The sequence below is a fragment of the Electrophorus electricus genome, chromosome 18 (genome assembly GCF_013358815.1).
Source record: "Electrophorus electricus isolate fEleEle1 chromosome 18, fEleEle1.pri, whole genome shotgun sequence".
NCBI classification, from domain to species: domain Eukaryota; kingdom Metazoa; phylum Chordata; class Actinopteri; order Gymnotiformes; family Gymnotidae; genus Electrophorus; species Electrophorus electricus.
The window spans coordinates 5244190-5267302 of record NC_049552.1 but is presented as its reverse complement, the minus strand read 5'-3'; the positions used below and the strand labels follow the sequence as shown (position 1 = coordinate 5267302).

Below are 23113 nucleotides of genomic sequence, written 5' to 3'. Positions count from 1 at the left end.
AATCTGCTTTAATGTGATAGTGAGCTGGCTTACACTTCCTCTCCTCCAAAGCCAGATGAGCCAGTGATTACCATTGATTATGTCAGTTATCGTACCAGACATTCATCCCAGTTTGCCATCAGTGTCACCAGTGACACATTTAACACGCTGCTGTTCTGTCCTTCAGATCCTACACCAAGTCAACATCACAAAGACTCAAGCTTTTCTGGACACCTGCTCATCAAATATGACAGAAGCATTATCTAGGATACAACATGCTCTTGTTACAATAACACTGAGATTTGAAGAATATTTACACATCTGCCAAACCATAGCAAGACAAATGTATATATTGTCCACTGCAAAACTGCAGTGTCAATAGAATTTCTAATACTAAGTTTACTATAGCCTATATATTGATCACTCTTACAATACAGGTTAGCAGTGCTGGTTATACCATCATTGTACTGAAGAACACGGATATGATCTCTATCATCCCAAATGATTTCTTATAACATCAGTTACTCTTCAAATGATCCATTTAATTACTAAAAATCAAAGTTCTTAACTACTACCAACTTTAAAATTCTGAACACATTTATTGATTTTGCATGACAATAAACAATAATTGTGTTCTGATTTTGTTTTTGTTAGTAAAAAGCTAGCACGGTTGGTAAAGCTGTTTGCTTTACAAACACAATTATAAATGACAATTCCAAATGCAATGTAATGTAACAACAAAAGAGAGAATTTGGTGAAAAAATAGTAAATGCACACCAACAGAACATGCAAAATCTTACTACAATATCCTCATACAGTTGAGTTCATTAACATTTTAATTCTGTAACTATAGGAGGATAGCAGTAATTAATTTGAGAAAGTGACTTCACTTCCTTGGCAACTAGTTTCCTACTTTGAATCAACTCATATCTAAGCAAATAATTACCACCTTAACAAAAATAGCTGTTCCACATTATCATTATTGATCAAAACCTACAGAGCAGTTTCGGGATGAATTATGAATGTTGAACGGTATCTTTGATGAAATGTTAGCCAGCCTATATAAAGAGAAAGTTAAATAATGTTGCCAGTAGCAAATGCACTTTCTCATCTACTAAAAACTTTGAAATGTGTCTGCCATTTGCTCACCTTTCTCTTGATCTCCTCTTCCTCCTGCATCTTTACTTGAAGCTTGCGCACCATCACCTGTCTCTTCCACTCAGGAATGGCCCGGCCCTGCTCGTCATGGGTGGGCACCAGGGCCTCTATATCCACCAGGCTGGACTTGCTGCTGTGGCCCGAGGCACCGTTGCCGTTAACGACCGCGGGCAGTTGATCGCAGCTTTGTGAGCTGGAGAGGTTCCGGGGGCTAGAGGCCGTGGGAGTTGCTGTGGGCGTGGATGAAGAGGAGGAGGAGGAAGATGTGGGCTTTATCGATTTGAGCACATTGGATTGAGGCTGGGGCTGAGATTGGGGCTGAGGTGGTGACATTGTGTGTTCTCCCTGTAAATGTAAATATGGATAGAATTAGAGTGCTATTTGCCACAGTTCACAGATGAAAGAAATAAAACCAAGTTGTAAAAAAGCCCAAAAAACTAAAGTATACACAATTCTATTTGATTTCAGATTTTAAACATGACAAAAACAAAGTATATATATAGATATAGCAAAGTAACCCTTTAAAAACCCTTAATCTGCAAATACAACTACTGGGCAATGCTTGATTGTACTGATGCTATTATATGCTCTGCCTATGCACTGTAAACCATGCTACAGTGAAAGTAAAAAAACAAGTATACAGTCTACTCTGTGTTATCCTAGATATATATATCTAGGACCTAGATAATGCTCATTGTGACAGGTCAAAGTTTCCCACTTTGGTCTCTTACTGGGTATATAATTTTTCTATATCAGATCTCTATATATTTATATATATATAAATATGTATAACATAAAAATAAAATCTATTTTAAAATATATAAATAAACATTTCAATTACACATATAATAACTATGTAATGTAATCCTTTTACTAACACAAACAGCATGACAATGTTCGGGGCCGACCACCCGAAGTAGTGAAGAGACACCCCACTGCACTGTTCAATTTAGCCTTGTTGTAATACAACTTATGCAACTTAGGCTGGACCAGATACAGTACATACGAAAAGATTTCAGACCAATTTAGGATTCATACATTTTGGTATTTTTCAGACATATCAAAATGGATTATTTTTACTTCCTATGAATCTACACACAATACTCCATAATGGATGTTTTATTTTAAAAAATAAATAAATAAAAAGGGTCTGAAAGCTTACTGAATCCGCTGTAACTAAATCAGGTTTAAAATATGTAATGTGTGCGTGTGTGTGTGTAAAACACCCACGTTGCTCCCCGTGGTCCCGCAGCTTGAGTAGACAGTCGTGTAGCCTTTACTTTGGGGTGTGGGCTTCAGACTCTTTCCGGCCTTGATTTCAGCCAGAAGCTCTGAGTTATCTCCAGTAGGGGACATCATGTTGAAGGATTTAGTGCCTAACATGAAGACAGAGGGAATGTGAGACAGACAGACAGACAGACAGACACACACACACACACACACAGAGAGAGAGAGAGAGAGAGAGAGAGAGAGAGAGAGACACCCAGACAATAATCATTAAAATTGATCAGTTTGAATGAAGTACAAAAGATATAATAGTTTAAAGCTGCAGTATAATTTAAAAATGGAATAGAAAGAGCTGCCTTTGTTGAAGTTTTCATCATTTGAATTATAGTGGGCATACCGATGATCGTAATGATCGAGGTGAGTGTAATGATACTTTATCTAGTAGATAAAAAGCTTTCTCTAGGTCAGGTCTGAGTTCTATTCATTTGATATGTGAACCTGTGTCAAGCACTGGGCGTAAATCATCTGATTATTTCATACTCGGAGGGGGAAAACATTAAAGCAATGCAAATTGGACCAAAAACCCCTAACCCTAAAACAATGTGCAGCCGTTATGCATATTCATTCTGCAGTTCACATGATTTCTGTTCAAAGGTAAAATGCAAAAACAGAATATTAAGATATTTAATATTAAGAATATTAAGATAAAAAGTCTTCTTCAGCAGGGAACAGCCAGGGCAAGCCTGAACAAATATTCTCCCTTCATATCTATGACAAACGAGTACATCAATACACCATCAGAAGCAAAGGATGTCCTGATGTGAACTAAAGGCTGGCCACACGCTAGCCTTTTAAGAAGCCATGCTAATATCAGCCATTAAGTACTACATAGTTCCATGCACTTTATGGAGGCAACCAAAGGCCTGAATTATAAGTCAAAGAATCCCACATCACCTATTGGTTTGGTTTGAGCTCTCCACAGATCTTCCTGAAAGGGCACGTTATTTTATCTCCATGACTGATGTTCGAATTAAAAAATGTCGAGCCGTCTACCTTGCCCCAGCTTCTGCCTCATACAGGAATCTCCCTCTCACTGCCTCCGTCTCTCCGCCTCTATCCCTGCCTCTCCTTCCACAGCAATGAGAGGGCCTGATCAACATTAGTCTGCTCAGTGCAGGACCATCACGGTGCGGGGAACACTGGAGAGATCAGCACTAGCCAGCTTGGACAGTCGGTGGATGCCAAGCCGGAAGTGAATTTGGAGCCTACTTCCTAAGCCTCAGGCCACGCCTTCTGCCTTCCCGCCTGCCGATCCCTCTCTCGCATGACCTGCTTCCTCAATGCCAGCCTCTCATCACCTCCATTCACCCTGTCTGCACTGCATTTTCCCTCACACACACACACACACACACACACACACGCACAGACGCACATGCACACACTCAAATAAAACAGGAGACAATCGCCTTGAAAAACACACACCACATATACTGCCCAAATGTACGTCCTTCCGTCTTAACTTCCTGATAAACTGGCATGTTTTGGTGAATCGCAGCGCAACCATGAGCATAACTTAAACAAAGGCTGAAGATATGTGGTGTCCAGGATCCTCAGGACAGACGCATGTGATGCGCTGCGATCTGACAGCGGCACCTGGGAGGATGTAGTGGAGGCTGCTCTGATATCGGCAGGCTTCTGTCACAAAGGCCGGCCACATGACTAATGAATGCACTGTTTGTAGACATGACACGTTTAGCGTGCTCTAACTCATGTCTGTATCATGTCATCGCGGTAACGGGAAAAGTGTTTTGGCAAACACTTGTAAGGCTATTTATGCATTTATGTGTTGTTAAAGAGTCAATCAGCATCAAGAATTTTCTCAGTTCATTACATCTGAAATTAAATTAAATTAGCTCACCTTATTTCAGTGACCTAAGGTGTACGTTTAGCAGTATGAAAACGATTGCTGCATTTTTTACTGAGCTAATTTATGGTTTGTAGTTTTAGATGTGCTGAGTTGAAGACACAGACTAACCACACGGCAGCAAACCTGTAGCTATCATGAGGATCCTGCAGTACTGTTCAGGGAGGAGACGAAACACCGTTGGCCTGACCCAGGTCAGCTGGTAACCAACAGTCTAAACACGGTTACACCAGCATAAAGTAACCAATCAACACACAGATGCCCCTAATATGCATAAGATCCACTCTGGGTAGTAAAAATTCTATTTAAAAAAATCATGCTTCATGACAAACTTATGATGGTTATGAAAAGACATTAAAATGGAAGCTGGATCTCATCCAAAGGTGATGGTTTCTGATGTCTGCATTGTCTTAGGGTGGTGATGGATTAGCAGGAAAGGCACACACATGCAGTGCGCGTGCACACACACACACACACACACACACACACACACACACACACACAACACACACAACACACACGCAGTGTGTACACGCACAAACACACATGCAGTGGAGAAATGCGGTCTGGCGGAAAACCAGTACTTACTCTTCCTCTGCCGGAGTGATTCAGAAGCAGAGGTGACAGGCGTGGAAGACAGAGCCCCACCTTTAGAGTAAGTGCACCGGCGAAGAGGGGTCAGCGTGCACGGAACAGAGGGGCGAGAGGCGGGCGAGCGAAGTGGATCATGCCGGGGAAAACCCAGGTGTTAGGAAATGCCAACGTGGAAAGGAGCACAAGGAACATGCGGAAGCAGAGGTGACAGGCGTGGAAGACAGAGCCCCACCTTTAGAGTAAGTGCACCGGCGAAGAGGGGTCAGCGTGCACGGAACAGAGGGGCGAGAGGCGGGCGAGCGAAGTGGATCATGCCGGGGAAAACCCAGGTGTTAGGAAATGCCAACGTGGAAAGGAGCACAAGGAACATGCGGAAGCAGAGGTGACAGGCGTGGAAGACAGAGCCCCACCTTTAGAGTAAGTGCACCGGCGAAGAGGGGTCAGCGTGCACGGAACAGAGGGGCGAGAGGCGGGCGAGCGAAGTGGATCATGCCGGGGAAAACCCAGGTGTTAGGAAATGCCAACGTGGAAAGGAGCACAAGGAACATGCGGAAGGAGAGGTGGAGGAGGAGGGCCGCAGACGTCCCGGCAGACGCGGGGCACAAAAGGGGCAGGAGTAGGTGGAGTAGGTGGAGGAGTGGGGGAACACACAAAAGAAAGAAAGAAAGAAAAGTACCAATTAGTGAGCTAAACAAACTAAAGTGTTTTTAGAGGAAGAAGTCACGTTTGGAGATGTACGGCTTACCGGGGATGAAAAGAGTTATTTTAATTGGGACTTGCGTATGAATGTCTAAAACATCAGCGCATAACAGCGAGATAATACAGAACAGCTAAATGCAAGTTATTCAGTTATTAAAGTTAGATGATAATATTAAGAATACTAAATAATCTAATCTATATAATTCTTCCTGATTTTGTACCTGCGAAACCAAGACCCACTTTCAACAAACAAAATTTTTTACTTATGTTTACCTTTACTCTATCACCAAGCGCGCCTAGTCCATTATTTAAAAGTGTATCATTACGCCGAGTGTTTGATCATAGAATTGCGCTACTCTTGACAGAGGCTGCTGTATTACGTCACCCATAGGTCCCACAGAAGTGTAATGAATCACCCACGTGTAACAATGCCCCATTGCCCGTATCCAACAATGAGGCATCAGGCTGCCTTTGTTGGCTGCCAGTCTTCCCGTGCATACATCCTTCTCAGGTTCACATTCAGAAGCTGCCACACATTTGGCTAGGGTGGAGGTGCGCTTACGGAGGGGATGGGGTGACCCCACAGGCCTCGGGAGGAGCACAGAGCCAAGCACTGTCGACTATTATTGTTGCCACAGTCTTGTATTGAAGAGGTCGCCGAGAACATTACCCACTGAGACGTGCCAGATGTCTCTTGGAAAAGGAGCAATTAAGCAAATGGCAGAACACTAAACCCGATTTCGAGGTAACGGTAGCGCCTGGGCATTAATTTTAAACAGGTATTTGGAGAGAGCATGCCGGTCGCTCTCCTGTTCACAGAGCAAAACTTTGAAAGATTTACACCGTGTGTTTACTAGGGTTTGTGGCAAACATTTTACAATTCGTAGCCAAACTGACTAAAACCAACAGGACAAACCATTGAACAATGGTTTTCAAACCATTGAACAAAAAGCTCGTAAATGAGAAGATGAACAAGTTAAGAACACTGCTGAATGCTCTACTGGGTTTTCCAAGAACAGGAACTCAAAAAGCAACAGAAACCTCTATAAGCTACCTAGCATACTTCAGCTACCTAGCCTACCTCAGCTTTATGGTCAAACTGTAAACACGGATGCTTAGGTTGAAGGTGTGCTCTGGGTTGTCCATCTGTGTGAGGAATGCTCACCACTGCATGACTGCTATGAGGAAGGTTTTACTTAATAAGGCCATCCTGGCTGCTTCAGGCCATTTAGCACTACATTAACAGATTCCTAAGACTAATAGATTCTCGGCTGCTTACACAGAGTGAATGCAGACATACACTCAGCTTTCAGTGATAAAGTCCATTGTGTCTTATTCCTACTGCAACTCGGGAAAGCTCAGACACATTTGCTTACCACGATAAGAAATTACAGTGCTCTGAATTTACATTCTGTTTATAGCAATGTAGTTTTGGAACATCGCTGACAGTAAGCCTCCAACATTACACATTAGAATAAAAAATTAGTTTTTTGTTAATTTCATTGCATTTGTCAAGTTTTTATAAGTTTTTGTTTTCCAACTGACCTTTCTGTATAATCTATCCAAACCACTTATACATCACCCTTTAAAAAAGGCCGCATCTTTAGTAGTGAAAATTCAACCATTTTTGATTCAATTTACCGCTATAGTAAGACCTATCCCAAATAACCCAAATACGAGCAGGTTCAGATGACACCTCCATCCCTTTAATCAGCTCTCTGACCACTAACCTTTGCCCTACACATCAAAGACAACGACCAACAGAGAGAGGGAGAGAATTAAGAAGAGCAAAAAGCAAAATGCTATGAATATGGGCACAACGTGAGTAAAGCGCATGAGTGTCCAGCACCCGTACATCTATAAAAGCAAAACGTATGGCACAGGCACACAGAGGAGAGGCAACGGCAGAGGAGCAGAGCCAGGGAGTACTCACTGCTCGAGGAGGAGGAGGACAAGCGGCTTGACGGTCCAGGTGCAGTGCCGGTGGTGCTCTGGGGAGGTGTGGGCATCTCGCAGGGCAGGGGCGGAGGTGGAGGAGGGCTCGGGGTGGGGTTGATGCCGCCGCTGGGCAGCGGGGGAGCCGGGGGAGGTGCAGGCACCTCCTCGGGGGGCCCTGTTCCATTTGGAGGCTCAGGCACCACATCCGCCGGTTCCTCCAGCAGCGCAGAACCCTGTGGGGCAGGAGGCGGCTGTTTCACCCATAAGTTCTAATACTATTCGCTTTATTGTCAATAGCTCTTAGTGGTGGGTGGGGATGGGGGGGGAATGCTAATGAGTTTGTTCTAAGTGGTGCATCCTATCTATTATTCATGAGCCACATTAACATTAACCACATTTTTAGATTTTAGATTAGATTTTAGATTAAGGTTTTCCCTCAGTTAACCAATTCCTGTGAAAATATTCACCCTTTGTCCAATAAGTTGCTTTGCTGTTTTCATAAGAGTAAAATGAAAAGGCATTGTGGCTGTAAAGTAGTTAACAAGATGCTGCAAAAAAATTATTCTGAAATCATATTAACAATATCCATGACAAACTGACAAACTGACAATGAAGAATCCTGTCACGTTACGGGCCCTCCTCCCAAACGTCTCCCCGTGTGTTTGTATGTTCGTCCATGTGGCCACTCCCTCCCTGTGTTTCTCACCTGCTCCTCGTTGTGTATCGTTAGTGTGCATGTATATAAGTCTCGTGTTTAAGTGTGATGGTTGTCGGTGTTTGACCCCGATAGCCTGCAAGCGATATCTTCAGTGTTATATGTATTAATAAACGTATGTTTCTGTTTTATGCGACTCGTCCCCGCATCCTGCTTTGCCTGCTAAGCGTGATAGAAACACCGACCGACGAAGAGCCTCCGTCGTCTTGGCTATACTCCATACTCCCACAACACATTGTTCTGTCTCCTAAGCGTGAGACATTGTTGTCAGTCATTGGTCATGTTCGTGTTCACGTTGTTCCTCTTTGTATGTTCGCCTTCACAATATTATATGTGAGTGCTGGTGTCTGTATCGTTCGTCAATAAACATTTGTCTCCATCGAACGAGTCTGTGCATCCTGCTCAGTGCCCTGTGGCACTCGGGCCCCTACAGAATGACTGACCACATCAGGACGCCTGCTTACTCAATGGGAAATGGACCTCCTACAGGGATGTGCTTGAGGACATCCCGAGCTGCTGCTTGGATATTGGGCAGAGGACCTTGACCAGTGTTTTTGCGGCTACACCAGAAGAGGAGGAGAATTTTTGGGGGGGCATTGGACTACCAAGCCAGGACCTTGGAGAGCCAAGGGGCTCCACAGGGAGCCGGCTAGGTCCCTGGGCTAGCAAGGATAAAGCCTCTATTCATTGCATTTCATGGAGAGACCAGGAGTACTGGAAAGGTCTGCCCAGGAGGTGAACTGCCTCTGGGGCTCTCCTTGGGCAGCGGCCAAAAGGAGGACCGTAACGAGGAGAAACACGTTTGGAGTCGGGGCAGATATGCCCCTCTGCGTGCCCAGTGGGGCCAAGGACACGCCTCCAGCACCTTTGTTTCCAGCAGGCACTGCGTTGAAGCACCTTTCGTGTGTGTCTATAGGCACATCTGTTTGTGTCTACTTGCGCCTTTTGTGTGTACAGGCGCATCGACACATTGTGGTGCGGAGCGTACCGGACTGCCCTGTGAGAGGCACAGATTTTGCCTTTCCCCCTCATGAACTGAGAGACCTCCCTTGTTGGCGGCTCCTAGCCTGCCTTTTGTTCGGTGGGCATCAGGCTTTGTCATGTTGTTTTGTGTGTGTACGTGCACGGCGGCCTGGGGTTCACTGTCCTGGGGGTGGACGCCTCAGGAGCCACACCCCTTAGGAGGGGTTACTGTCACGGAAAACGTGGTACGGCCTGCTGGGTGATGTGGTAGTTCTTCGTTGACCGTGTTGTTTGTAGCCACGTCTATGTTGTTAAGCACACATCTGCATCGGTTTAGCCTTGTCTCGTTTGTATGTATTTAAACCCTTGTTAGTGTGTGCATTGTTGGCCGTCATTGGTCATGTTCGTGTTCACGTTGTTCCTGTTTGTATGTTCGCATTCACAGTTTAAGTTATATATGAGTGCCGGTGTCTGTATCATTTGTCAATAAACGTTTGTCTCCGTTGAGCGAGTCTGTGCATCCTGCTCCGTGCCCTGCGGCACTCGGGCCGCTACAAATCCATATCTTGAATTCCACATTTCTCCATCAAAAGGGCTCAGTGTACATATTTAATTATTATTAATTTAAATAAACCTAGAGTGGCCAATGCAATAATAAAATGTAATTTTTTTTGCTGGACATTTTCTGTCATAATGCAGCCCATGCAACCTTGTACCAGATCCACTGTCTCCTCATCCAGCAGTACAGAACAGAACTTAGTAGCTAGATGAAGATGATCTGCCTCAGAGGAATCAGGAGACATCTGTTGCGGATAAATCCCACAATCCTTTACACTCCTTGTCTCAGGAGACTATCACTTACCCTACCAGCACATCCCCCCCACTGCCACAGAGTTAAAGAGGCGCGGCCCCTCCCGCTCTGCGACGTGTGCCTCAACCCACCGTCTCGCCCTCAGCACCCAGCACCCCCGCCATCTGACGCGTGCCGGACGAGTGCCTGTCGCATGCGTGTTATTCCCTCCCATACTAAAGTGTGACCCTCCACCACACTGCCAGCTGCTCCTCCCATATGGTGTGTTTCATGTCACCGTACATGTTGCTGCTAATGGGTCTTGACCCAAGGGAAGTGTGACGCACCATATGGTCCACTGGAGTGGACTGACTACCTGCTGGGTGTCTAATCCGCTGAATGAACATTACACCCAATAGGGCACACATGCTTTTGGGGGTCCTGAAAAAGTTTATTAATACATTAATTAACTAAAATTGGACATTTGTTGGAGCTGCTGGCATACACAACACAGTTATTGCAACATAGAGTTAAATATGCAGTCGATTTTTTGTTTGTTTCTATGACAAAAATAATTGCTATATTTTTACAACACTCTTTTTTTGTCAACTCTGTGTGATTTAACCTAACCTAATTTAACCTTAATCCTAACCTTAACCCCAATCCAAGAGGGGCATTTTTATATTGATGTTGGTGGCATTGAATTATAATTCACTGGTCTGAAAAAGCACTGAAGACAATATCCACCATGAGCAAGTGAAGACGTGCTCTTCACGGCCGGCATTGTACGACGAGGCTGGGGGCGCCGTGCACAGTGGGGCTGTGGGAAACGCTCATCACGCACTGGATACTAAAGCCACATTGTACCTCTGCACAAAAGGGCAATGGACTCACTTTCGGCTGTGGTCGGCGGGGCGTAGTTCCTTCTCGCTGGCCAGCACAATGGGCTCAAGGCCTCCACTGTTGGCATTATGTAACCCGACCGAGCTGTGTAAACAGCCCGCGGTGTGTTTGTCGGGGCTGGCGATGCCCCTGCACATTGACAGCCGGGTGGGGCCGGCGCTGAGCCACACCTCACATGGAATTGTGCCGCACTGTGTCAGGTGGAGGAGAGGAGCTGATTTGGACACACCTGGACGACAGACAGCTGGCAGCTATGTTCACATGCGCAGGAGAGAGTTGAGCTCATGTGTCCACCCTTTGTACTGCTTTGATCGATTGCTATTGTACTGCTATTGACTGATTCACATTGATGGATTGTTACTGAACTTCCAGTGAAGGGAGGCAAAATGTTCAAGAGCAGACTCATTCAGTGACGTACCTCCTCATTAGGTGCCATAGCTTGGCGGGAACGCTGGTCCGTGGCGTCCGTCCCCAGGGTCTTGTAGTAGTCCCCAGTGCTGGGTTGCTTGCTAAAGCTGCGTGACTTCCTGTTGGAGTCGACCCGCCGCAGTCTGTCTGGGTGTTCCCCCTCTGACAGCTGCTGGCGAAACGGAGAGGACACGGATAGCATTTACAAAGTTTAGTGCAGGACTGGAATCGATGTTAACTTCCTCCTCTGTCTTTTCCGTTCATGACAGGAATTAGATCACGATCAGCATTAGAGGCCACTAAAGTCACTTAAATTGAAGTCAAGAGTCTTTATTACCATTCCAGCTACATACAAGTGTACAGTGAAATGAAATAACCTTCTTCCAAAACCATGGTGCAACACAAAAGGACGTAAACAACAATACATCTGAAATACGTAAAGAGCGTAAACAACAATACATCTGAAATACAGGCCCAGTAATCCCAATAACACAATGCAACAAAATTGCTGTGATCTTAGCTGCTACTTTCTAAAACTCAAACTGATCCTGAAACAGCAGACTCTCAGATCCTAATCATGCCACATTGACCTACTGGATTCCGGGAAGCTATGACGCATCCAAAATCAGCCTTCGTTGCTTTTCCAGTGAGGCATACGATCATTGTGAAATACAGATTATGCAACAGTATGTAGACTGCTAAATCTAACGCTTGCCATAGAGTGGATTTATTCCAGGCAGAAAAATCAGATGTTTGCCTACGCAGGAGGCATGCAGCACATGGTGAGTTAAGTGCTTGCTCTAATGCAACACAGCTCACTGAAATGTTCTCAGCTTCAGAATTCAGATCTGACGCTGTCAGATATGTGGATGTGCCAACGGCAGGTCCAAGCCCACATCAGACCCAACAAAGAGCAACTGATTTAAACAACCCACTTTCCTTTTGTTCTGTGGCTTGCGAGGCCTAAAAGCGATCTCCATACAGCTCACACTGTCGCAGTGGAGAAAACGTGGAGAAAACGACGTGCTTCAAAATAATAAAGTGCTCAGTGCAAAACAAATAAAAAGACTTGCAATGGGTACTATGCAATAACCATGCAATAACATACTATGCAATGAAACAAAATATGAATTTTTTTTTTCAGTATGTGTAAATTAGATTTTAGAACATGCATGGAAAGTAGCCTTTTTCTTCATTACGAAACTGCTGGAATGATGGGTGAGCATAACAATTCTATCTTAAAGACAACATCTAAATGCATCAATGAAAAGAAGTACCATGGAAAGTACCAACTCTGTTTTGGAAGATTACTGTTCCTGAGGCCAAATAGAGGCAAAAATCACATGCCTGTACATTTTAGAAGTATGTTTGTATATGGCCTTTTTATAAATAAGTAATATATAATTAATGTAACATTTAATTGACCTGTACTGGTTAAAAAACATACACAATAGAAACATAAGAATTACATAAAAATTACTATAAAGTCCACTTATTTAGTTTGTGAAACAAGAGTCAGATTTTGTAGTTCAGTGCTATATTTACTTTCAGTATATATTCTGTATATACACTGAGGAAAATAGATATATCAAAGTCACATGGCTCTTTTGTCTAATTCTTGCTGAACCTGTGGCAAAGTTTCATGATGAGAAATGATTTGCTCATGATTTGCTCTGTGGGACAGACAGAGAAACAGAAGGGCTCTTCATGGCTCACGAGCGGAACTTTAGCATGGCTGCCTAAGCTTTAGCACTCTAGGGGAGGGTATGTGCACAGGGGCTTACTAAGAGGCTGGAGGACCTCTTGTAAGTAACACCGTGCCCCCGTTGGATGTGCACGCTCTCACTTTCTTCCTCTCACTCGCACAGGTGGTGCTTTAAGAGATTTAAGCTGGTCTGGGATCAGCGTTTGCCCTCGGTATTAATGGGATAGTTTGACCCAGAATGCTAATGTTAATAATGGATGATAGCTAGTAGAGAATGACAGAACACACCACTAGCTTTAATTCATTACTAATTCCATGCTAGCGTTCTAGTGGGAAAGATTTCTGTAATGCTATGTTTGATTTTGGCAAAACCATAAAAAAAGAAACTAAACTGACATGGTTTGAAAGGTGTTCAGTATAACATTACATGCCAACCTGCTGGAAATTTCCATGCCTTCCAGAAAAAGGCAATGCTGCTTTTCCTGATCTTGCATGATTTTCCTAATGCAAAAAACCCCCATGATTTGCATGGTAATTCCATCTTGCACAACCATTCCACCCCATAAGGTCAAGATCTTTATCCATTTTTTCACAATATGTGTCAAAACTACACCAGCTGGGCACTGCTGTTATGGTTATTTTTGAATGACAAGAGGCAATTAAAAAAGGCCAAAGATGAAACAACATATAGACTATTAGCACCAGCTTCAATAATTAAAACGTACACCAAGAAGCTCTTATGACATAAAAACATTTATATGCCCGTTCGCTACGAAAACAAGTGACTGCAAGAGGTGGACCTGAACCATCAAACACCGCCCACCACTGGTCAAAAATGGGCAACAAAAACAAAACCAACAGCAAAATACAATTGGCTGTTCATGACAAACTATTCTATAGATGTTATATCAGTCCTAGCATCTATGCCTTGCCCACTGACAAATACTGACTCGAAAGGGCAAATTAGTCTTCTGTTCTTTCAGGGTCCGATTTGCATTGTTGATTTCTGTCTCTCGCTCCCTGTAGGTCCGCCTCCAGAATTACGTGAGAAGGCCCAGTGCAGAGGCCTGGTGAGACTATGGTGCCCTCGGGGAAATAGCTGCTCCGACCTCTCCTCACGTGAGCCTCTCCTAAACCCGTCCCCATTCAAACCTGTCGCCCACGCTCGGATGCCCTGCTCGGCTGTCATGGCTCAACGCTGATCGGCATCAGCAGAGGCTTATTGGTTCTGATAGAGGCTTATTGGTTCTGATAAGTCTAGTGCATTAAGCCTAATGTATGCCACACTGTAAATCCCAATAATTTTTTAAAAGGTTAGCACAGGTGATCTAACTGCCAACACCACCTAAATGTCCATTACAAACACACAACAAGGTCAAAGTGGGAAGAAAAGCATTACTACCCCAACACTGGCACCCCCAAACTTTCTAGTTCCATATAAACTAACCAGCCACTTAAAAAGAACTACCAAACTTTTACAAAACCCCAATGCCCATACCACCTCACCAAAGAACAAAGTCTGCCTAAGCCGCGCTGGGTCTGAGTGGGGGGGGTCTTACCCTGTCTCTAAGTCCGTAGTCTTGTTAGTTCCAGGGAAGCTGAGAAGGCCAGAGGTGATGAACACACTAGTGTCACCAGATCCCCATTCCACTGCGCTTGTGACGGTCTACCTGCCTCTCGCTTTACCTCTGCCCTCCCCCTGGAGTGCATGCACCAATCCTGCCACAGCACAGTGATATCACTGCCCATGTTCCAGCCAACCAGGGGTTAAAAAGACCGGGGCTTATTATGCAAAACATGACAACATGGCAGCGGGGCATGGCTGCCTAGTGTCAAATCTCCAGCCAGATTAATGATTGCCTTCAGCACACTGGAAGCAAGAGGGAATCAGGTTACAGACAAATGTGCAGAGCTGCTTCATAGCGATGGTTTAACTGGTTACCATTGTTGAAATTGGGAAGGACAAAAGGCATACAATGATTCAGATGTGTAAAGGAAGGAACTACCAAACAACTCCTATTTGGAAAGGATAACAGATAAATGCAGACAGTGTATAACAACGTCATTTAATAAAGTATCAACATATGTGAGATGTACATGTGTACAATACGTGTCTAAAAACGGTGTAGGAAAAATGCACTTTTCTGAATAAACTGATGCACTGTTTTTAGACCAAAACACAGCCACTTAATTGTAAGATCATAGAATAAAATATGTATAAAATCTCATATTAAAGGATAAAAGCTGAAATATTTGCTATTTGCTGAATGAGGTCACCCCAAACAAACTAAAATCCAGTAAAGCTTGTATAGGCTAAACAGGAGACAGTGTACTCTGGCAGGCAGTGGTTACCATTAACTCCTGTGTTGCTATGGTAGCCAGGGTGGATTGTTTTTCTTTGAACATGCTTATTGTTGCTCCACTGCTTTCTCCTCCTTACCATTATGAACAATTAGTGAGTTTCGATGTGCATGTGTGTGAGAGAGAGAGTGTGTGTGCATGAGCGATTGATTGAGTGAGTGAAAGACAAACAGAGTCTGTGAAAGGTTTTAGCGGTTAAGTTTGTTTGTATTTCTTCATGTAGGATAGAGAAGAATAACGTACGTGTGTGTGTGTGTGTGTGTGTGTGTGTGTGTGTGTGTGTGTGTGTTTGTGTGTGTGTGTGTGTGTGTGCATCTGTCTGGAAGGCAAGAGAGGCGAGAAGGTTAGGCTAATTAGCCTTTCTTCTCAATTGATTAAAAAGCAACTCCTAACACTGAAAACGCTAAAAAACAATCACGTCACAAAACTCACCTTAGTTATATGCCATTACAAAGTAATTTATTTCTCCCAGAGTATTTTGCATATTTGATATAGGATTTATCGAACTTCAATACCATGATGTGTCATGCCATAACTGTTTCCTTGACTTGTGACTGAGTTCTAAGTTCTATTCAAAGTCACAGAAGATATGAAATATGGTGACAGTTGAAAAGATCTGATCAAGCCTCTGTGATGGAGGAAGAGGCAATGTGTCTGTTTCCATACTGTAGGCAAGCTGTCCGTTGATGTGAATTACGCTTTAAAAGTGAGGTTTTTGATCTGGAGGCCCCTGCTCACTTTGGGCAGGTTTTCACCTGTAAGTGTAACTGAAATTCTGTTCACCACACCTAAACTCATTGCAATAAGACTTGCTATATTACAAATCGAAAAAAAAAAACACTTTTGGTAAAATAAGAAGTTGTGTAGTTGGGCCGAAAGAGGAAGAAGGAGTTGTTTTCTTACATACACAGGCATATCTGTGGCAATTATTAAGATATACTACATTAAAAAGGAAAGGGACTAACATTTGATACTATTTCCCATCTGACATGTAATACTATAGCTGGGTTCCCAGACTAAAATGCACCAGCCCCTGGATCTTCAGCTAGTGTGCAAGCGGACAATGTGCACGTCATTCAAACAAAGAGTCCTGTTTGCTTGTACCCGATTTGTCAACGTAACAAAAAGGGGTGTAATCCTTCAGGGGTTCCAGACTACAGGGCCCCCCCAGCACATGTTCGGTGCTGGTATTTGCTTGGATCACTTCAGGCAGTCTGTTGTTCAGTCTGTGGACCCTTAACCTCAGCTCTGTCCCCAAGTTTCACTCCCCTGATTCTATTCTGCTTTAAAAGCTAATGATGTCTGAGTCATTAGAGAGGCACCAGGAGTACAAGATCAGCTTTGGGAAGCCACAGTAGTCAAGGTAAGGGCTGAGGAGTGACAGAAATTAGGGCATGTTTACTGTTAAGGTGATATGGCAATGAATGGCAATTATTTATCATTTCTGCCTTTTTTTGCACTTTCCAAACCATTCAGTAAATATGATTGTATTAAAAAGATTTTAAACTAAAATGAACTCATCCAGTATGCAACAACTGAGTTATGCATACAGTTTATGTTATTTGTAACCAAGCAACATATTAAATTCAAGCTGATAAGCTTTCACATAACATAATGCTATAACCCATTATTACAGCTAGGAGCAGTATACATATTGCTGTGCACATTCTGCAGGTAGCAATTCTATAAAGATGCACTGTGACTGCACTGTGTAGTCAGGCACATTTTCCTTCTCTCAGTTGAACAGCATCTCATTTACGGTGGATTGCTGGCAATGTTAATTAGTTAAATTAATGTCAAGTCCATCAGTGGAACCAGTGTGTCCATTGCTGTACTAATTGCTGTCCTCATTAGGACATGGACACAAAAGCTGGATAATGTGTGCGCGTACCTTTGGCTTGATTAGTGGGTGTGTGGAAGAGACGGGCCTCAGCTTTCGACTGGACCGTGATTGGCTCTCGGGGTCTGGTGTACCTTGGCTTTGCTAACAACTGTATCATTCGAATGGGCACCCAGCGCCTCTGTATGCCAGCACACGTTTCGTTTATAACTGAGTTGCTGTGGTGCTGGAGCAGAATGCATCGCGGTTACTTTGTGACATCCTCCTATGCCTACACACATCAGTTAAGAAACTGCCGTTTCCCCTCCATAGCGTGCTAGGTGGTCCAGCGGTGCAGCACTTAGCTGAGATTCATGGTTCAGTCCCAGAAGAAGAAACATGAATAATATACTTGATTGACCCAGTGCTTGGGTCTATGTTGAAATGGCTCGCTGACATGCATAACATTCAGTTAAAACAGTCACACAATTGTGCTTTTTGACCTGATGTAACCTTACACACGATCCCCACTTACATCAGTAACCTGCAGTCTCATTGTTACAGTGCTTGCTCATGCTTCAAGTAATGCTTTGTGAGCTACTCGTGGTGCGTAATGAGACCATGAGTGAAACGTTTCAGTAACAGCCTCACAACAACCCTCGGGAGTCCAATTGAACCCTATTTGATAATGTAGAAAAACAACAAATCATTCAACCCCTGGAGATTGCAGATTATGCCATAGCACGTGATCTATAGACTTCATTATCCACTGCCCATTAGGTTAAGTATAACCTCTTATCTTCTTCTCAGCACATTGTCATTCCATATGCCATTGTATGTGCTAGCTTTATATCCTGAATAAGTAAATATTGGATTAGTGTTATGTCCACTATACAGTCAAGAAGCATTCTGCATCCTCTGTACTGTTCTATTATTATTGATTTAATATGATACTTCAAGCTCATTGGACTTCAAGCTCATTCTTTGAGAGATGAATAGAGTTTTGTTTCTGAGTTTCGCACAGGTTAATCAATTATTATGTAATGATTATTTTAAGATACATCTGTTTCTTGTTGTGATTGAAAACTTTAGCCCCTTTGTATGGCTAGCCATTGTTATAAAATGTAGCCTACTACTTATTCAAATAGCCACACTTATCTTAGATGGTATAACACTATGTTCTAGAAGATTATAGTACAAGCAATGGTTATTATAAGGAAAGTTCAAACAAAATTATGCAAGAAACCATGCAAATATGTTAAATATCCTGATATTTAACAAAAACGCATCATCAGGATTGTCAGATTGTCCTTGTTCCAAGACCAAAGATAAAGCATTATGGATAGTAGTTCAGATCAAACACGCACAATTATTTTGGGAAGGAACAACCCTTTAAAGCAACTTTTACAGATTTAGAAACTAGATTTATCATGCATTTCCAATTTTCCTATTACCATGTCTTTTAAGGAGCCAAAACTGTCTTTCCCTGTCTCAGAAAACTGAAACCTTGTCTGCCAGAACAGAATAATGCTTAGTGTACCTCTTTCTTCACAGTGCAGTTGTCCACACGACGAAGGTTACTCTTCACCTTCAGGAACTCGGCCGATGCCGCCTCCTCAGGCGGTGTGGGTGCGGGATACATGGGGGGAGGTGGCAAGTGGTGGGCGGAGTTAGGTGGAGGGGCAGGGGGAGGAAAAGAGGGAGGGGGCGGAGGCTGCGCTGGCTCCTCCTCCTTGCGGCCCCCAACAGCCTCATCAGGATTCAGCATGTCCATGTACGTCTGCATGTCAGTGATGGAGGACTCTGGACAAAACAGTGCTTGAGTCAAGATTCCAAATTTGAATACAGTGTCACTATCATCATCCTCTTTTCAGCGTTAAAACTGAATACATTTGATGACAGAAACTGCCACATTGTGAGATTTCAGAACAGGTAGTTTTTATTTTTTATTTTTTAACTATGTAAACACATTACATAGTTAACCTTTCTTTTACCTATTAGAAATACCTCAAAAATGACTCAAAGCTAATGTGTTAGTATTATGCTTTGTTTTGCTTTACGAATTTCCCCCCTTTCAAGCCCTCTCTGCTATTTTATAAATATCTCCTTAGAAGAATAACTGGTATCTTCAAACCAAGCGGTACAGGGAGACAGGTGCAATTTTTTATCTTTTCACTAGAGGGCACCACTCTCCAAGCAGGTGCACCTGACAGAACCTTTGGCAACAGATGCACAACTCAATGAGCACAATCGTTCCCACCATTGTGAAGGTAATAGCTCGCACACGCTGCATTAAGCAAACAAGGATGCAATGTCTGCAGATTATGGGCTACTGAGGATGATAAAGCTTTGTTCTAATCACACAGGAACGCAGCGAAATGAATGTGTGGGGCCAGATTTGAGCCCTAGGAGATGACACAAAAAACCACAAATGTTTGGCAACATAATAAATAATTACAGTATAAACACCTCATGCAGGACAAAACAATTTTGGATGTAGCCAATGCATTGCTTCATCAGCTCACACCTTTATGGTAATATTGGGAAGCACTTTTAAAACACATTCAAAAACATTATTTACATTTTTTTTGTCTAATGGCATAATTGTTCGCAAACTGTCAGCATCGCATGCGAAACACTGTTTATTAAAGTTGGGAATTCAACATTTATGTATGCTCATATAGACTAGCATGTATGTGCATGTGTCTGTGTGTTTATACGCGCGTGCGTGCGGCTGTGTGTGCGTGCACGTGCGTGAATGTGTGTGCGCGTTAGTGTGCGTATTTGTGCCTTCCTCACCTGCTGCTGCTCGTGCTGGTGGCGGGCTGCTCTTTTTCTCCCCTGTGCTGGACTGGCTGGAGTTGGCCGAGTCGTAATTGGACAGTGAGCTAGAAGGGGAGCCCGCGTGGAATTCGGTGGTGGCGCCGGCCGCTGTCATCAGCGTGGCATGCGGAGACGACAGGCCCGAGTCAGGCTGCTTATAGTCCAGATCCAGAGAGGCGTCCCGCGACAGGACGCGGTGCTCCACGCTCTGGGAGGGTGCCACAAACCGTGCCTCAAACACTCTGCAGCACTGCCTCAGCATGCTTCTGCACTGTTGTTTAATGGTCTGCACTAAAGCTTATTATTTATAATAAATTAATTATTCTGAGTCTACTGAACTCAGTCTACTGAACCTGACACAGATGTCTGTGATGTTAGTGGGACTCTAATGTTAGATGCTAGTCTTGGGCATTGCAATCTGATTCCTACCTAGATTAGGTAGCGTTGAAATAGGTGTTAGCCTTTATTCTTTTATTAATACTTTATTTCTTTTTTTATATCAGAGCTGGAATATTATACTAATGATAATATTTTTCAGATTAGTTAATAGTACAAATTACAGTTTTGACACTAATGCGCAAAGTAAGTACTTACTAAAATGCTGTAAAAAGCCCTCCAGAAAGGTGGAACAATTAAGTATGCACTTACAATGACAACATACATGTTTAAGACTTTAGGAAGGAAGGAAAACAACCGTCATGGAGACAGAAATTAAAGCCACTAATCATAGTACATTTACAGCACTTAGCTGACACTTTTATCCAAAGCAACTTACAACTATGACTCAATACAACTTGAACAATTGAGGGTTAAAGGCCTTGCTTAGGGACCCAACAGCTGGCAACCGTCTGATTACACAACGAGTACCTTAACCACTGAGCTACCACTGCCAAAGATTTAACTAGCCTTACTGGTTTCTCTTACCCAACATTCCCACCAAAAATGCATATCACTACACCTCAGCACCGCTTTCCAGAAACTACTTAAATACAAACAAACTGTAAAAGGCTTCTTTGGGCACAGTGGCATCTTCTGTGTGCAGAGACGATACTGGCCTACTGTAACTCACCATGTTTTCAACTGTGCGTAGATACTTGGCACACTGCAGATGGCCATTGTACTCAGCCAGGTCTGCTGCAGTGAAACCATCCTGGTCCTGAATTCTGAGGTCTACCCCGTTCACCACTAGAATCTGACAACACTGTGTAGAGAAAGAGAGAGAGAGAGAGAGAGAGAGAGAGAGAGAGAGAGAGAGAGAGAGAGAGAGAGAGAGAGAGAGAGAGAGAGAGATGCACACTTACTTCTTGAGCTATGCTTAGACTCATGTCTCTATGCCTTTGGTTTCTTCATGCTGTATATCTGTCTGAGTGCTTAGGCACTGAAGAGCTTAAACACTGAAGTTAACTTTGAAATGCTTGACCAATAAGATCATATTACACTGAATCCATGTCATTCTTTTTGAAACATTTCAAAGCACCTTTTCTTGGAAGCCGGGCTTAAGTTCTAGGTAAACAGAAATGGCAAAAAAGTGATGCATTGTTCAAAGGCATGAACCATCTATAAAGAGACTCTGTACTTTTCCCAGTTTCTTTGTCTCACTTATTTCATCCAACTCACTGGCGCTCTTAAAAACAGTGGCTGAACCAAAAAAGTTCATTGCTAATACTAAGTAGCCTCTGCTGCTAATGCTAATAAACACTTTTCTAATTGGTGGCTACTAAAATTCATTCTTCGTCTCTCTCATTTGCATTTTAAGTAACAAAAATATATTTAACTAGTAGAAAAAGATCTTAAATAAAAGTTATATTGTGCTATATCAAACATTCCCTATGTGTACTAGTCAACTGTGAGAATGTGTTTTCTCGTGTCAGTGAAAACATCTCTTGCTGCCATACGCCACTCTGTGAAAGACACAGTCTGTGAAAGACACAGTCCGTGAAAGCACTCTTAAGCTGAGAGCTGAATTCAGAACATCTTGTGTCTCAGGGGTCCAGAGGAAATGCATTCGTATGACAGCTGTCCTGCGTTAAAGCTCAGGGGGGCTGAAGAAGACAATGAGAGTCAGCCTGTTTTCTTTCTCTCTATATATATTACTGTGGTAATGTTACTGGCGAGCAGACCTGCAGCGCTATTTGGGCTGGCATGCTCTTCCAACACAACTCTGGTCAAATACACACTTTTTGCACTTGTTTCACACAGTTTTCACTTTCAGATTTTCTGATCTGAGGGATATAAAAGCAGCACAAATCTGTATCAAGTGACTGGAAAACCTTTAACAAAACCTTTATGTTCTCAGACAAGTGCTCAAAGTTATTAAGAGTATAATGACATTGTAGCGCACAAATGTAATTTAATGTCATATATAATCTGAACACCACAAGCACTTAAACTACAATTAGAGTCAAACAGTAGCAGTTGTATATTCAGACATCTATTCCCTCTGATGGCAGCAGTTGTTGAGGTACTTACTCTTTAAGTCATGCAAATGATGGTATTCTTCTTTGCATCAGGATGAACCTGCTTTTAGCTCTGTGTCCCAAACCGAAGCACACATTCTGTTTAAATGGCACCACAAGCTCAACAACAGCTATGTGAATAAACTCTAAATGACATCTGTACTGAAAATGTACTGAATATGAACCCGTCACAAATGCCACTGACACTTCTTCCATAGTCTGACACTCCTTCCATGTCTGACCCGTAGGCCACGTTCGTGGAATGGCCCTGTAATGTGTTTTTAGGATTAGCGCCATCATGTAAATCAGTGTAATTCTAATAGAAAAATAGCCTCTTCCGGAACTCTTCTGGAATCGGCAGAGTAAACGAGTACACACTCCTGCTGTACCACGCATGCCACCTACTTCCAGTTCTCCGTTCTCCGCTGCGTCATGGAGGGGGGTCCCGCCCCAGCCGTCCTTCACAATCTCACCGCCGTGAAGGAGGAGCCAGCCGAGCACCTTGGCATGGCCCCGGCTGGCGGCGAAGTGCACGGCAGTGGCGCCATCTTTGTCTTGGTCCGACAGGCTGACGTCTGTGAAGCTCATCTGCACGGAGAGGAAAGGGGTAGGAGTGCAGGGCGTAGCGCGGGAACGCGGGAGGCAGCATGA

At 43.4% G+C, this 23113-nt stretch overlaps 1 protein-coding gene across 1 annotated transcript in view; it reads right to left on the bottom strand.

Annotated features, from left to right (window-relative positions):
• The window catches only part of espn (espin), a 44842-nt gene that overhangs the window by 10066 nt on the left and 11663 nt on the right, over positions 1-23113 (bottom strand). Inside the window, exons 4-11 of the mRNA XM_035536317.1 lie at positions 22868-23050; positions 21076-21207; positions 19983-20214; positions 18724-18986; positions 11309-11467; positions 7515-7752; positions 2368-2513; positions 1129-1482 (exon numbers count right to left, since the gene is read on the bottom strand). Coding sequence (XP_035392210.1) covers positions 1129-1482; positions 2368-2513; positions 7515-7752; positions 11309-11467; positions 18724-18986; positions 19983-20214; positions 21076-21207; positions 22868-23050 — 1707 coding nt within the window. The remainder of the gene's footprint in view (positions 1-1128; positions 1483-2367; positions 2514-7514; positions 7753-11308; positions 11468-18723; positions 18987-19982; positions 20215-21075; positions 21208-22867; positions 23051-23113) is intronic.